The sequence below is a fragment of the Dreissena polymorpha genome, chromosome 1 (genome assembly GCF_020536995.1).
Source record: "Dreissena polymorpha isolate Duluth1 chromosome 1, UMN_Dpol_1.0, whole genome shotgun sequence".
Taxonomy (NCBI): Eukaryota; Metazoa; Mollusca; class Bivalvia; order Myida; family Dreissenidae; genus Dreissena; species Dreissena polymorpha.
Window position 1 is genome coordinate 86754719 of NC_068355.1, and position 18311 is coordinate 86773029.

Sequence of the window (18311 nt, forward strand, 5' to 3'; positions counted from 1 at the left end):
CATTCATTGTGTGTATTTTGAAATCATATGCTATAAACATGAAATGAAATCACTCATTCTCCACAATCAGATATTTCTGGACGAAATTGCATAATACTGAACATGCAAATAGATACATGCGAACATTAATGATTTGTGTTTGTATATTATATTCTCATTTCGCCAATGTGATTAATGTGACTAAAACATTTTATTAATAATGTGTCCATTAAGAAAGCTGCAGGCTGCACGAGCAACACATGTTTAATAAACACATCACATCAATATAAAAAGAAAGTTTGCTCTGCTATCTAAATCATCCTGGAAAAATATGTAAAACCTTACCTTTATACAAATGTGATACGTTAATCTACTTAATACACGTCATGCAGCCATATGTAGCATACGGGAACTTGATAAGGCCGCATTCGGAAATGGCGAACATCAGCATTCAAAAACTAGTAGATGTGTCTTGTTCTGAGAAAACTGGGCTTAATGAATGTGCGTCAAGTGTCATCCCAGATTAGCCTGTGCAGTCCGCACAGGCTAATCAGGTACGACACTTTCCGCCTTAACTGGATTTTCGTGTAGAAGAGACTTACTTTTAACGAAAAATACCTTAAAGCGGAAAGTGTCGTCCCTGATTAGCCTGTGCGGACTGCAAAGACTAATCTGGGGCGACACTTTACGCACATGCATTAAGCCCAGTTTTCTCAGAACACGACTCATATAATGGGGTCTCAAATAGATGTTTCCGCCAACAGAGCAATGACCCACATAATATTGAGCAACCAGGAGCGTATATTTATTGAGTACCTTTCCAATCATGATAAACTGTGTTGAAGAATAGTATGGATATTGCTGCGATTGTTATATTTATCTACTATATGCAGTTGAACTGTTAATGAACAAGAGGGCTTGAAAGGCCCAAAGTCGCTCACCTGAGATAAAAAGAAATGACCTGTTCTTTGCAGCCCAAGATATCAATGAAACACAATAATGCTCTAACCAAGTTTCATGAAGTATGAACAACAAATGGCCCCCTGGCGGCCATGTTTTTTTAACATACCTGAACCATTCTTTAACTCTTCCAAGATATGTCCAATTTCACGAAGATAATGTGTCTTCTAGACTATTCACATGTTTTCACTTTATACATATAAAGAAAACTGCCCCACCACCTGGTGCCCATGTTTTTCCACTTATCACGACCATTTTCAAACTCGTCCGAGATATCCACGTAGCTAATGTTTTGACAACATTTCATGACGATTAGGCAAAAAATGTGACTTCTAGAGTGTTCACAAGCTTTTTTACTATATAAATAAAAAAGACCTCCCTGGCGGCCATGTTTTTTTACCGATCCAAACCATTTTCGAACTCAACTGTCGTATCCAGGTGTGGTATTGCGGTCTTGTTTGCTTACGCAAGTGAACCGGTCACGGGATGGTTGCGGGTTATGTTACTTTGTGAGCACTAATGTAATGCGAAAATATTTATTCGACAAACGCTTATTTCCGGTCAGGATGACAGAGCTGATTGGTTGTAATTCAATTAACTAAAGGTATGGCCGTTTACTTAAATATAATTTTATAAACATATTATTCAACAGTAGGCTGTTTTACACTAAACAATTTAGAAATATGAAAATTCATCGATTTTATAGTTCTTTACATTAATATTGTGTATCATTCATTACCGTTTTATTTTCACTTTTCTGACATCGTTTTAATACATGAAGCCTGAAAATGATTAAATCTTGATAAATGAACACTGCAAATAAGAAAGGTAAATCTTGACTTTGAAGGTTATTCTGATTCTGGTTTCTATCTCCAGAAACTTATAATTGAAATTATTTCTTTATTGTTTTCATAGAGTATCCATTTGATATGTGTTAACATATCTTAAATATGATTATATAGAGTGAATTATTATGGAATCTTGTTTTGATATGAAGTTCCCATTTAAATTACATATTTTTTGTTAATTGTTAAAAACATGCATTTAATACTCCTTCTGTGAAATAAAATATACCAAACACTTCAACTAGTTTGTAATACTTACCACTGATATTAACATCTGGCATAGAGCACAGTGAGAGGGTAATTAAGTACCTAGGAATCGTGATTCTGTCAGTCTGTGGTCATTATCAATTTGTTCAGGGCAACTCATGCTGGTTTTCTAACTGTATCCGACACTACCTGGCTAAGAAAGCTGAGTGGTAAAAAGTTACACACTGCAATGATCAATATCTGCAGGGAATTTCTCAAAGATGGCTTATCAGTAATAGATAAATTTGCTACAAACTGATAACAAATGTGACTAAACAATAAGTACAGATTTACACAAGAAATTACAACTTAGCCAAAATGTCATTATACTAGAAAAATATGCATTTTGAAGTATTTACCCTTTAAGTGTTTTGAAACCAAGGGGTCTAACAAATTCTAGAGCAGAAGAAAAAATAAATATCTTTAAAAAAAGATATACGGCGTTGATAGTTCAATGAATGAGATCAATGATAGCGAATGTCTTTTTCTGTGCAGTTCTTAGCTGCATCACACGCAGTACGGGATGTTACGCGGGGTTTTCGCGGATTATTTTACATTATTACATATTGCTGGTCATAAACTTATAGATACAAAACAGAAAACCAAAAGAAGAATGGAAGTGTAATTAAACATATGAGTCAACCGGCCACACGCGAAGTATACGTATTTATAGGCGCGTTCTTCGAACAAATCTGTTTTAGTGGTTTGTCCGGCGTTGCTATTTGATTCGATTATTAACAGTATCGAAAATCATCGCGCTCATGCTTAATACATTAGAATATGGTGGAATAATTATTGTTAAATTAATAAAAAATCATATTTATCATTGTATTGTTGAAAACACATTAAGAATCTATTATTGACATACCACAAAGACCTATAGATAAGTGTATTATAGGTCTTTGCATACCATAATTATATTGCTGAATATCTTCATTTAACATATTTCTTGTCTAAAGAAAATTCCTGGTCACCTAGTTCACGGATAGCGTCTTTATTATATAACGATTATTTTACTGGCCGCGAACTCCGGTGATGACCTGTATATAAACTCTGACATCCACACACACTAACCGCGAATTGACCCGATATCTCACGGGTTGAAATGCAATGCTTTAAAGTGAGGCCTCGCTTCCACTGCTCTTTATACTTTTACATGTTAACATGTTGACAGGAATATGGAAGTAAGTACTAAATATGAGAACACAGCCTTTAAGTATAAAAGCTTTTGCCATGGCAATCCTCTGAAAATAAAAGGTGCACGCACAAACTGTATTGATGTCGAGAATTGAGTGTAAAACTGTTCTATCTATTAAGCCTTTTCATTAGAGATAAAATTGTTTCATGCAGCAAAACAGTGTTACAAAGACGCGTATATGTTTCCAATGTTCTGGTGGTATACTCAAATCAGCCAATGGAATAAATGAAGTGTATTCATTCGTACCTAGCCGCGGGAAATTTTATTTGAATTTTATTGGACACTTACAAAGGTCAGGTAAGGTGAAAAGCTGGCTTAATACAGCTTACGCCGAAAAATAGATTGGGGAACATGACTCAGCAGGTTAAACAAGGGAGATATATTCTGCACAATTGTTTACATGTTGTCTTTCTTTCAGCTATCTGTTAGTTGATAGGCTTACCATAAGTAATAATGACAAAAACAGTTATGTTAATTATGAAAATTCTGTGTTATGAAAAATTAAATAATACAGTTAATGGTACATAATAATGACATAATACAACCAAACTTTACTACACAGGAAACAAATGTTCTGACCAAAGTTCATGAAGATTGGGCAACTGAATTAAATAAATAATTTTAAAGGGGTTATGAATTAATGGTGTTATTTAATTTTAAGAATCTATAGATTATTGCAAGTTTAATATGCAAAATAGGAAGGATATTAACTTAACATTGTCTTCATTGTAAGAATACATTAAAGCAGCACTTTATAACATAACTAGAGTGTTAAAAAGGTTTTACTATAGTCATATATGAAAAAATGCCCCGCCCCCTAGCAGCCATGTTTTTCAACCAACCGACATCATTTTCGAACTCGTCCAAGATATCATTGGGATGAATGTTCTGACCAAGTTTCATGAAGATCGGACAATAAATGTGGCATCTAGAGTGTTAACAAGATTTTAAAATAGCCATATATAGCCATATAAGGAAAAATGCCCCGCCCCTTGGCAGCCATGTTTTTCAAGCAAAGGCTACCATTTTTGAACTCATCCAAGATATCATTGAGACAAATCATCTGAGCAAGTTTCATGAAGATTGGATAATAAATGTGGCCTCTAGAGTGTTAACAAGGTTTTACTATAGCCATATCAGGAAAAATGCCCCGCCCCCTGGTGGCTATGTTTTTCAATCCACCGGCATCATTTTCGAACTCGTCCAAGATATTATTTGGAGTGATCTTCTGACCAAATTTCATAAAGATTGGGCAATAAATGTGGTCTCTAGAGTGTTAACAAGATTTTACTATAGCCATATAAGGAAAAATGCCCCGCCCCTTGGCAGCCATGTTTTTCAAGCAAACGTAACCATTTTCGAACTCAGCCAAGATATCATTAAGACCAATCTTCTGACAAAATTTCATGAAGATTGAACAATAAATGTGGCCTCTAGAGAGTGAACAAGGCATATGTTGACGTCGCACAACGGACGACGGACAAAAGTTGATCACAAAAGCTCACCATGAGCACGTTGTGCTCAGGTGAGCTAAAAAGAACGACATCACGCAGGCTACAACTTCATCACGCTGGCTACCACTACATCAAGCAGGCTACAACTACAGCACGCAGTCTACCTCTTCATCACACAGGCTACAACAACATTACACAGGCTACCACTACATCACACAGGCTACCGCTCGATCTCGCAGTTCACCACTTCATCACGCAGGCTACCACTTCGTCACGCAGGCTACCACTACATCACACAGGCTTCCACTACATCACACAGGCTACCACTAAATCACAAAGGCGACAACTACAATCCACAGGCTATCACTACATCACGCAGGCTTCAACTACATCAAACAGGCAATAACGACACCACACAGGCTACCACTTCATCTTGCAGGCTACAACTACATAACACAGGTTACCACTTCATCACGCAGGCTACCGCTACGTCATACAGGCTACCGTTACATCACGCAGGCTACCACTACGTCACGCAGGCTACCACTTCATCACGAAGGCTACCACTACGTCACGCAGGCTACCACTACGTCACGCAGGCTACCACTACATCACGCAGGCTACCACTTCATCACGAAGGCTACCACTTCATCACAGGCTACCACTACGTCACGCACGCTACTACTACATAACGCAGGCTTCAACTACATCACGCAGGCTACAACGACACCACACAGGCGAGAACTACATCACACAGACTACCACTACGTCACCCAGGTTACAACTACATCACACAGGCAGCCACTTCATCACGCAAGCTACAACTACGTCACGCAGGCTATCACTATGTCACTATGTCACCCAGGCTACAACTACGTCATGCAGGCTACCACTTCATCACGCAGGCTACCACTACGTCACGCAGGCTACCATTTCATCACGCAGGCTACCACTACGTCACGCAGGCTACCATTTCATCAAGCAGGCTACCAATAGGTCACGCAGGCTACTTCTTCATCGTGCAGGCTACTACTACGTCACGCAGGCTACCACTTCATAACGCAGGCTACCACTACGTCACGCAGGATACCACTTCATCACGCAGGCTACCACTTCATCACGCAGGCTACAATTTCATCACGCAGACTACCACTACATCCCACAGATTACTACATCAAGCAGGCTACCACTTCATCGCGCAGGCAACCACTAAATCACGCAGCAGGGCTTTTTTGGTCCGATTTTATAGCCGAAATTGGGCTATATTCCCAATCGCAAAAAGTATACTTTTTCCTTAAGGGGTGTTGCGGCAGTTTATTTAACCGAGGATATATTTATAGCAACACCGATGATGCTATTATCACGACTCAATATTTTTGTTATCAGTATCATCAGAAATGACCGAGTTGGTTCATAATACAATTGTCAGTGGTTCGATTCCAGGCGGGGTTAACTTTTTTTTAACTTTTTTTTCTTTCTTTAATTTCATACTTGTTTTATACTGGAGCTCTTTAGTCCTGTTGTTTACATTTATCAATTTTAAGCATTTAAACACAAACTTCAAAACATGCCGAAATCTGTGAACATGTAAGTTATTAATGAATAAGGCCGAGTTTGATACTGTATGGTATTATGTTTGTGATTAAATATTGTTTTTTATTAATTTCTTTTGGTAAGCTGTTGTGATCCCAGTTAAGATTGTAAACAATTTCTAATGTTTATGCATATTTCTGACAATCAATGTACCGGTAATGGGGTTTTGTTTTATTGCTGTTTTTTAATGAAATTTGACGTCTAGACGGTAGGGATAATTAAAACAAAAAATCTCTGTTAAAAGTGCGGTGACCCCCTTTTTTATTTTTGTTTCATGATAACAATACATAAATGAACATATTTGAGAAGTTTCGCAAAAAGTTATTAGATAGAACTTTTTTAAATTTCATTTTTGTGGTAAAAATAGTTTAAAAAAATGGCGTTTTTTGGGTGACATAAAAATTATAAAAATTAAATTTCTTAAAATTTAACTTGTGTTCTCCATTTTTTTGGTTGTTTGTGGTTTACTTAAATGGCATATGATATATATTAGCTTATATAATCTCTACATGTTTCCAATTTCATAGGTTATTAATCATTATTATGCAATTAGAGATTTTTCAGTTTTAATGAAAAAGTACATATTATATAATGGTGAATAAAATCCAAACAAAGCCGGTGACCCTATGTTTTTATTGCATTTCTCATTTAGTATTTGTATGTAGTACTTGAATAAAAATTTTGAGCAAAAGTTATTAGATGGAAAAAAATCATCAAAACTGCAGCAACACCCCTTAAATTTGATTTTAAAAATCCCAGTTGGGAAAAAACGCTAATGATATTCCCTGTTTCGCTTTTTAACAAAGCCTACTCTGATCCGGTCTCGTACGGGTTTTAGACAATACCTCGATTTGGATAACGTCGGCATTATTCGTGTGCACGATATTTTCCGTGTTGTTCAGACGCTTATTATATTTGAGATGAAAAGCGTTTTATGATTCGGCTGAATGGAGAACAAAGATGTCGCGCAGTTCGAAATATAACGTGAAATAGATTCCTGAGCAAAATCCTGGCGGCAAATGAAAACTGTTGATTTTTTTTTTAAACAAGCGTCATTGAATAAACAAGCATCGTCAAGAAGTACAAGTCTTCCCATTGAAACTCCGTCCAATGTTAATGATAGTAATTTAATTATATGTGACTCTTTTTCATCGTCATCGTTGATTTCCGAAAGCTAAGACCTGACTGATATTCAACATGCTGAAAGCAGAAGTTTTTCAGAAGAAAATAAGGGCCTCCTAATAAAATGGTGCCTGATGTGTGAGCTTATTATGTGGAAAACTGTTGATCATGATGGTGTTTGTGGTCTTTGTGATTAAAGATGCTGAAGTCATTAATGTAGTTTTAAAGCCCAATTTATGTTCCCAATTTCTTGAAAATGACGATAAAATTCCCAATTTCAAAGCCATGGGCTATCTTCGCAAAAAGCTGAAAAAGCCCTGCACAGGCTACCATAACACCAGGCAGGCTTCCACTATATAACGCAGGCTACAACTACATCACGCAAGCTACCAATACATTACAACACAGGCTTCAACTACATCACACAGGCTACAACGGCATCCCACAGGCGAGAACTACATCATACAGGCTACCACTTCATCAAGCAGGCTACAAGTACATCATACAGGCAACCACTTCATCCCGAAGGCTACCATTACATCACCACGGTTACAACTACATAACATAGGCTACAACTACATAACGCAAGCTTCCACTAAAACACACAGGCTACAACTACATCCGACAAGCTACAACTACACCACACATGCTACCCACTATATCAAGCAGGCAACCACTATATCACGCAGGCTACCACTGTATCACGCAGGCTACCACTACATCACACAGGCTACCGTTACATCACGCAGGCTATCACCACATCACACAGGCTACCTCTATAATATAGGCTACCACGACATCACACAGGCTACCACTAACTCACGCAGGCTACACTACCTCACGCAGGATACCACTACATAACACAAACTACCACTACATAACGCAGACTACCACTACATCACACAGGCTACAACTTCACCACGTAGGCTACCACTACACCACGCAAGCTACCACTACATCCGACGGGCTACAACTACACCGCACATGCTACCCACTATATCAAGCAGGCAACCACTATATCAAGCGGGCTACCACCGTATCACACAGGCTACCACTACATCACACAGGCTACCATTACATCACGCAGGCTATCACCACATCACACAGGCTACCTCTATAATATAGGCTACCACTACATCACACAGGCTACCACTAACTCACGCAGGCTACCACTACCTCACGCAGGCTACCACTAGATAACGAAGACTACCACTACATAACGCAGACTACCACTACATCACACAGGCTACAACTTCACCACGTAGGCTACCACTACACCACGCAGGCTACCACTACATCACACAAGCTACCAATACACCACACAGGGTACAACTTCACAACACAGGCAACCACTACACCACGTAGGCTACCACTACACCGCACAGGCTACCACTACACAACACAGGCTACAACATCACACAGGCTACCACTACATCACACAGGCTACCACTACATCACGCAGGCTACCACTTCACCACGAAGGCTACCACTACGCCACGTTGCTACCACTACATAACGCAGGCTAGCACAACATCACGTAGGCTACCACTTCACCACGTTGCTACCACTACATAACGCAGGCTACCACTACATCACGCAGGCTACCACTACACCACGTTGCTACCACTACATAACGCAGGCTACCACTACGTCACGTAGGCTATCACTTCATCACGCAGGCTACCACTACATCACGCAGGCTACCACTACATCACACAGGCTACCACTACATCATGCAGGCTACCACTACATTACACAGGCTACCGCTACATCACGTAGACTATCACTTCATCACGCAGGCTACCACTCAACCACACAGGCTACCACTCCATTACACAGGCTACCACTACATCACGTAGGCTATCACTTCATCACGCAGGCTTTCACGACACCACGCAGGCTACCACTACATCACGCAGGCTACCACTACATCACGCAGGCTATCACTTCATCACGCAGGAAACCACTACATTACACAGGCTACCACTACATCACGTACGCTATCACTTCATCACGCAGGCTTCCACTACATTACACAGGCTATCACTACATTACACAGGCTACCACTACATTACACAGGCTATCACTTCATCACGCAGGCTACCCCTACATTACACAGGCTACCACTACATTACACAGGCTACCACTACATTACACAGGCTACCACTACATTACACAGGCTATCACTTCATCACGCAGGCTACCACTACATTACACAGGCTACCACTACATTACACAGGCTACCACTACATTACACAGGCTACCACTACATAACACAGGCTATCACTTCATCACGCAGGCTACCATTACATTACACAGGCTACCACTACATTACACAGGCTACCACTACATCACGTAGGCTATCACTACATCACGTAGGCTACCACTACATCACGCAGGCTACCACTACATTACACAGGCTACCACTACATCACGTAGGCTATCACTTCATCACGCAGGCTACCACTACACCACGCAGGCTACCACTACATTACACAGGCTACAACTACATCACGTAGGCTATCACTTCATCACGCAGGCTACCACTACATTACACAGGCTACCACAACATCACGTAGGCTATCACTTCATCACGCAGGCTACCACTACATTACACAGGCTACCAGAACATCACGTAGGCTATCACTTCATCGCGCAGGCTACCACTACATCACGCAGGCTACCACTACATTACGCCGGCTACCACTACATCACGTAGGCTACCACTACATCACACAGGCTACCACTACCTCACGCAGGCTACCACTACATCGCACAAGCTACCACTACATTAAACAGGCTACCACTACATCACGTAAGCTATCACTTCATCACGCAGGCTACCACTACATCACGCAGGCTACCACTACATTACACAGGCAACCACTACATCACGTAGGCTATCAATTCATCACGCAGGCTTCCACTACATCAAGCAGGCTACTACTACATTAAAAAGGCTACCACTACATCACGTAGGCTATCACTTCATCACGCAGGCTACCACTACACCACGCAGGCTACCACTTAACCACGCAGGCTACCAATACACCACGCAGGCTACAACTAGATCACACAGGCTACCAGTACACCACGCAGGCTACAACTACACCATGCAGGCTACCACTACACCACACAGGCTACCACTACACCACGTAGGCTACCACGACGTTACGCAGCCTACCACTGCATCACACAGGCTACCACTACACCACGCAGGCTATTACTAGACCACGTAGGCTACCACTACATCACACAGGCTACCACTACATCACGTAGGCTACCACTACATCACACAGGATACCACTACCTCACGTAGGGTACCACTACATCACACAGGATACCACTTCATCACGTAGGCTACCACTACATCACACAGGCTACCACTATATCACGTAGGCTACCACTACATCACACAGGCTACCACTACATCACGTAGGCTACCACTACATCACACATGATACTACTACATCACACAGGCTACCACTACATCACGCAGTCTACCGCTAAATGACGCAGGAAACCACTTCATCGCGCAGGCTACAATTACATCGCGCAGGCTACAATTACATCGCACAGGCTACCACTACACCACGCATGCTACCACTACATCACGCAGGCTCGTAAGTAGGGAAAGCAGATTATGCTGGATGAAAATATACATTTTTAATTATTGATGTTTTTTTCTATAAACGAACATATTAAATTTAAACATTTCGCTTGGTCAGGATTGTTTATTTTCTTTTTTTCAAAATAATTTATTGCAGACTTTTTATTCTATGCCAATTTTCTTTTAAATTTTATTTAAATCGATATAGATTTAAAAAAAAACACTATATAATATGCAGAGAGCTATGACGAACAAATCAATAACTCACAAAGATAAGCTTAAATCATATAACAATGCCCCGCAGATGAATTGCTATTTATCGTTACAGAATATAACCTTATGTATCCATACCCTGTTAATTAAATCGGTGTTACAATAGACGAGTTTGTTGCTGCCGGGCTTTTACTTCTGCATGGTAACAATCGTGATACATCGGCTATCTCCGGACTCCTCCGTTGATTTATGAAATGAATCGTCTGCTGATCCAGAGTGGCATAGTAAAGTAAAGTTCGGGTTACAGGGTGCATGCTAATCTATGCGAGTTTACAAAATGTTTTAGGCACACACATTTTACTCGGCGTAGCTGTCTAAAGCAGGTTTTGACATTTATTGACCTTTATCAAACGACTGTAAGATGTAGGATATGTAGACCAAAATGAATACTGAGATTGTGATTGAAAACTAAGGAGAATTCCTAGAAAACGTTGGCAATTTATCTTTTTTAGATTAAACATCATTTGTTAGTCCGTCCTATTTCTAAACATGACTTACCGGCGTACGTTTAGTGCTTTGTTTATGCTTTACGCCTGACGGTGGACATCTTTTTGATTAATTGCTATTCATTAAATGAACTTATTTACAATTTTCCATTCACATGGAGAGTATATGAAGCGATTTGCACCTCCTCCAAAAAAGCGCAAACGCAGAATGTTTCATACACGGCTTATCGGTGTCAACCGTAGGCGCTTTTATTTGTTACTGCAGATTTTTTTTTCTATACTCATTATGCATTCGACTGTTTTTATTGTACATCAAATGTTCACGGTCCTTTTGTAATCCACGTCTAATACAATTCTCTCAGTGGTTATATTGAGAACGTAATTGTTTTCGGCAAGTCAATCTATTATCAAACTAACTAAGTGTTTTGCAAAGGCGTTTTGCGGAACTATCATTGACTCAATACTAATACATCCATATCAACAACTTACTTAATACGTTAAACATTTAAATGCATGTGTTTTCGTTTTGTTTCGTTTATTTCAAAATGCACATTTTCACAATATGTCAATAAATGAGCAAATACAGTTTATATAACATAATAACAGAGTCACATTATTGTCAGGAAACATCTGTAAATTACAACGTTCAGGAGGACAAGATGAAAACATAAAATATGCAGAATTATAAAGTGACAAAACTTTGCTTGTTTAATAGTTCTTTTGTTCCAAATTAACGAAAAATAAAGTGTTGACTTGCAAGAGATCACAATTTATTTTAAATATGGTTACCGAGTTCTTTGTTAACCTTGTATAATGGTACCCGTTTTTCATCGATTTGCCACTGTAGTGCACTAATACCATTGTTCTCAATTAGGCGACACCCTCGTGTATATCATATATCATATATCCGAACAGCTGGGCTTTAATAAAAAAGCTGTAGGCAAAAACGGATATTTGACTCGTATTTTTTCCTACTATATTACATAATTTGAGTCATACAAATACACAGTTTGCTATTCACATAATTTATTTAATAATTGTTAATAAATTAACCAAAAATTAAATAATCAAAATGAAAGGTTAAGGGACTTTTTCACAGATTTTGGCATGGAGTAAAAGTCTATCGCTTAGACAATTCGGCCATGCGTGCTCATATAATGAGTGATGTACTTTATACTTTATATAAGCAATCCTCGTAGTATCACAACATATAACGACAATAACAGAACTCTGCAAATTATTCAACCTTTCGCGTTCCAACGCTATATAATTTTCAGGTTTTTAAATCGTCAAAAGATGCCTATAATGGAAATTTTTTGAGCATGGTAAATGTTCAGTATTACTGTTTCCTCACAAATATCATAACTACAACACAAATTTGAGAATCTGAAACATTTTTTTAATCGTTTTGTCAATTTACCAAAACGTGAAACGGCCCCTTGGAAACACACAATATGTTCGGTAAAAAAATCTAATCTAAATGATCCTCGTTCTGGGAAATCGGGGCTTAATTGACGTGCGAAAATTGTCGTTCCTGATTAGCCCGTGCGGACTGATGTCCTACTTGACTGGATTTTTGTTCAGAAGAGAGTTCATTTAAACGAGATTTTCCATACAAGGGGGGAGGTATCGTACCTTATTAGCCAGTGCAAACTGGTCAGGCTCATCTGGGACGATACTTTACGCACATGCATTAAATCCGGTTTTCCAAGATAGAGGCTCGAATACATGAACGATAAACGCGTATGTGCCGTGCTCTGTGAAAAAAAGGTTCAATGCATGTGCGTCAAGTGTTGTTCCAGTGCAGGCTAATTAGGGTTGACACTTTCCGTTTTTATGATATTTTTCATTTCAAGAAAGTCTCTTCTTAAAAAAAATCAAGTCTAGGCGGAAAGTGTCGTCCCTGGTTAGCTTTTGCGGACTGCACATGCTAATCTAGGACGACACTTTACGCACATGCGTTAAACCCCTTTTCACAGAGCACGGCTCAATAACGGTAATTTATTTTATGCTTTCCGGTGGTTTATAGAGAAATATCAGTGAATTAAAACTGATAATTTCACTATTAACAGTGAAAATTATCGATAATTTTCACTATTTACTGCGAAATGACGTCATTTTTATACGAAATGACGTCATTATCCCAGCGAAATTCTTAAATTAATGTATTTAAAATAATAATGGGATCCGCGTTCATTTAAAATCAAACAAGTAGCCTAAACGGACTATTCCAACGGAACAAATAAGCGCTTTTCTTTAAAAAAAAAATGTGAGCATCTCGATTTTGGACAGATTGTTTATTGAATAAATCATGTTTGAAATGACCAGGGTCCGGTTTAATGAGAGCGACCATGGTCGGGCGACTATGGTTGTACCAGCGAATAATCGTCGTGCGACGATAACCGGGTTTAATGGAGAGCGACGATCGTCAGTTGATCGCGCGTTGTTCGACATACCGCAGTCCACCCCTCACTCCACGACTGCTCGTCGCTTGACGCTTTGTCGGCACACAAAACCCGTGCACAATGCACGCGGATAAGTGCGAGTTTCATCATGGCGGCCTCCATGCGACTTGTTCATCAGATGCGAAGACATTTTCGAAGAGAGCGAGTTTTTAGAGATCGATTGAATCCGTTAGACATGTACACCGTCGTGCGACCACAGTCGCGGCAACTTGCTTCTTGAACGCGACGAGTGGTCAGTTGGCGGCAGACAAGCGTCTTTTTTGGACCATGGCTCTTACTCGAATCGTTGCTGTCTTCGTCTTCGATTTTTCGCGTGTATTTTCGCCGGCGGATGTTGATGGCGGAAGTGGTTATTTTCCTAAAAATAGCGACTACCACGACCGCAGTCGACCGACTACACCGTCGTGCGACCACATTCGCAGCTACACTCGGGTTTTGTAGTTTTTCATTAAACCGGACCCAGGTGGCTTTTCTTTGTCCGCGTAAGGCACTAGTTCGTCCTCCCGTTTCTCACGAGGCGACCCGGGTGCAATGTCCGCTACCGCCGCATTTAAGATTGAACGGTGGTCATTATACCGGACAGTTTTTACTTTTGGCCGGGTACTCCGGCTTCCCTAAGACCACACGATCTCGACATATTTGGACACAAATCAGAACAACTTATTAGCTGGAAATTGCAGCTTCAATTCAAAATTCGCCCCCAAATGTCAGTGAGCCTAGAAACTGGCAATAGTGATACATCGGCTTTCTTCGGACTCCTCCGTTAGACAGGCAGATTTAACCAATAAATCGTCAGATGAACTTGAGTAAGAAACTGGCAGTGGGAATGTGACACACTGCGGGTCCAAACATAATGCGGACCTTCGAAACACACAATCATTCAAGTTTAAACGATTTAACTTAAGCGGGAACAGTCCAAAAGCCACGTTTAATGATGAAATTATTTTTCATCGATGAATTTAATGCGAAGTTTCGGTTGGGAAGCGAACGCGTACGCAATTCAGCGACCGGCTAATCTGTCCAAGACTTACATTAACCCATTTATGCCTAGTGAACTCTCCCATCCTTCTAAATTGGATCAATTTATTTCCAACATTAGGGATGTCTAGTATATTTATTTCTATATATAGAATATTTCTTACAGAAATTTCTTTAAGCAAACAGCGCAGACCCAGATTAGACGCCGCATCATGCGGCGTCTCATCTGGGTCTTCGCTGTTTGCCAAGGCCTTTTTTTCTAGACGCTCGGCATAAATGGGTTAAAGGGGCCTTTTTCACAGATTTTGACATGTTTTGAAGTTTGTCATTAAATGTTTTGTATTGATAAATGTAAAGATTGGATATAAAAAGCTGCAGTAAAAAATCAAGAATAAAATTTAAAAAAAAAGAAGAAACAAAGGTAACTCTCAGCAGGACTCGAACCACTGACCCTTGGAGTCCTGGAGTAAAAAGTTTACCATTTAGACCACTCGACCATCCTTACGGATACAATACCTGATGTATTTTATACTTTATATAAGCAATGCTCGTAGTTTCCCAAAATATAACGACAGCAACAGAATTATTATTTCGTTTCGCGTTGCAACACTATAATTTTCGGGTTTTTAAATCGTCAAAAGATGCACATAATGGCTATTTTAGAGCATGGCAAATGTTCAGTATTACTGTTACCTCACATATATCATAACTCAAACGAAAATTTGCGAATCTGAAACAACTTTTTTTTTCAATTTTGTCAATTTACCCAAACGTGAAAAGGCCCCTTTAAATAAAAAAACACACACACAACGAAACACAATGTGTTTATTTTCTTAGTTGTAAGATACAAAGGTTTATCAATTCATGCTATCATTCTTGTTTATTGAATAAATCAATCGTTATGATACTAATGCTTCTCAATATCGTTCAGAAAGACGTAGGGTCGTCGTTTAAACTGTTAAAGGGGCCTTTTCACAGATTTTTGCATTTTTTTAACTTATTCATTAAATGCTTTATATTGATACATGTAAACATTGGATCATAAAAGCTCCAGTAAAAAATCAAGAAAAAAATAAAAAAAGGAAAAGAACATTGCCCGGAGCAGGTTTCGAACCAGTGACCCCTGGAGTCCTGCCAGAGTCCTGAAGTAAAAACGCTTTAGCCTACTGAGCTATTCCGCCGAGTACACATTTTGACGTATTTTATACCTTATATAAGCAATCTTCGTAGTTTCACAAAATTTAACGACAAAAACAGAACTCTCCAAATTATTCAATCGTTTCGCGTTGCAACGCTTTATAATTTTTAGGTTTTAAAATCGTCAAAAGATGCATATAATGGCTATATTAGAGCATGGTTAATGTTCAGTATTACTGTTTCCTCACAAATATCATAACTAAAACGAAAACTTACGAATCTGAAACAACTTTTTTCAATTTTGTCAATTTACCAAAGCGTGAAAATATCCCTTTAAATTTCGTATTTTTGTTTGGTTTGGATGACTGAGCATTAAGTTGTTTCATTTGTAATAAGAAACAATTTGCAGAAACTGTTTATGATGTGCAACTTTCCTACTAAGAAAAAACAAATACCGGTACATCCGTGACATAATGATCGGATACTTCGAAAGCCTGTTATTTGGTGTACTGTAACTCGAGCTTGTAAACTCCGTTCGTATTGAGCCTTCAGTGTGTAATGTTTTTTATTGAAACTTACAATCGATGTTAATCCGACTCCGATATGGAACGACATACGGGTGACTCACTTCGTTGATCAAAGGAAGCGTGCTTACTACAACATACGGGTGACTCACTTCGTTGATCAAAGGAAGCGTGCATACTATGGAGCTACGTATACTGGAACCCTTATTTGAATAATTGTTTCACAAACAAAATAGTTTTCAGTGAGATACTGATTTACTTCCATTAATGTGCTTAACTAATCGTTGTTTTTTTCAGACGACTACGGCATAACATATTCATGTAACACAATGAATTAAAATACGCAATGAAGTATTCTCAATGCCTTTGAGTCGCGCTCCAGGAAAATGGGGCTCAATACATGTGCGCAAGGTGTCATCCCCGATTAGCAGGTGGCGTCCGCACAGGTTAATCAGGGACGACGCTTTCTGCTTTTATGGTAATTTTCGTTTAAAAGAGGTCGCTTCTTAGCGAAAATCCATTTTCGGCGAAGTGTCGTGCCTGATCAGCCTGTGCGGACTGCATAGGCTAATCTGGGCTGGGGCGACACATTACGCACAAGCATTTAACCTCGTTTTCAAAGAACGCGGGTTATAATTGTCTTACCTCCACCATTCCTGTACGCGAGGAACGGGAAGCGCCAGAAGTCTGACATGCCGACGGAGAATCCGAGCAGGGTCATGTAAGTGCTAAAAGTGGAGGAGAATTTGAACTTCTCCACGCCATCTGACGTCACTTCCGGTGAATCTTCCTCCTCTTCCGGTTCAGGTGGTTCCGAAGGCACATCGTTTAACATCATTTGACATTCTTTGTTTCTATCCTTTTTACTTGACATTTTTATAAGGGATTATCACAGTCCGATAAAGTATCCTGAGGAAATAAATATAAATGTTATAAAATTACAGTCACAGCATACGACTGAAGTTATTCACAATCGATCGTAACTCAGCAGTTTAAACTGCCAGACACGTTTATACGAATGCCTATGACCGCCTATTTATGTACATGTACAAACGTAACCTTTGCACTAAAACACGTGTCGTAAACTGCAGCAAAAAATATCGTTAACATATTATCGTTCCCGATTCATAAACACATACCAGCGGTCTTTTATAGGGATCTTAATGCCGTGAAACGGAATATGTCTGTGTGAACACGTGGGAGGATAAACTTGAGGTACGGTGTTCCGTTATTGCAATTCGTAGCATTGCATCATCGTTCTTTGTTACAAAGGCAAGGGCTCGAGAATATGAAACTATGGCCATCCGTAAGAGCCACTTGTTTTGTTTTCGTAGTATCGACATTTGGATTACAATCGCGAGAACGCATTAAAGCCTCTATAACGCTCATAATCAACAAAAATTTCGTGAAGTATTTCGTAAAATAGAGTTAACACCTAAACAATTAGTGTTCCTTATAGCAATAGCCACAATTTCAACGCT

The 18311-nt window shown here is 39.4% G+C and overlaps 1 protein-coding gene across 1 annotated transcript in view; it reads right to left on the reverse strand.

Annotated features, from left to right (window-relative positions):
• The window catches only part of LOC127839056 (sodium- and chloride-dependent glycine transporter 1-like), a 36614-nt gene extending 18614 nt beyond the window's left edge, over nt 1-18000 (reverse strand). Inside the window, exon 1 of the mRNA XM_052367228.1 lies at nt 17476-18000. Within this exon, the coding sequence (XP_052223188.1) occupies nt 17476-17704 (229 nt within the window). The 5' untranslated portion in view covers nt 17705-18000. The remainder of the gene's footprint in view (nt 1-17475) is intronic.
• Between the last annotated feature and the right edge of the window lie 311 nt (nt 18001-18311).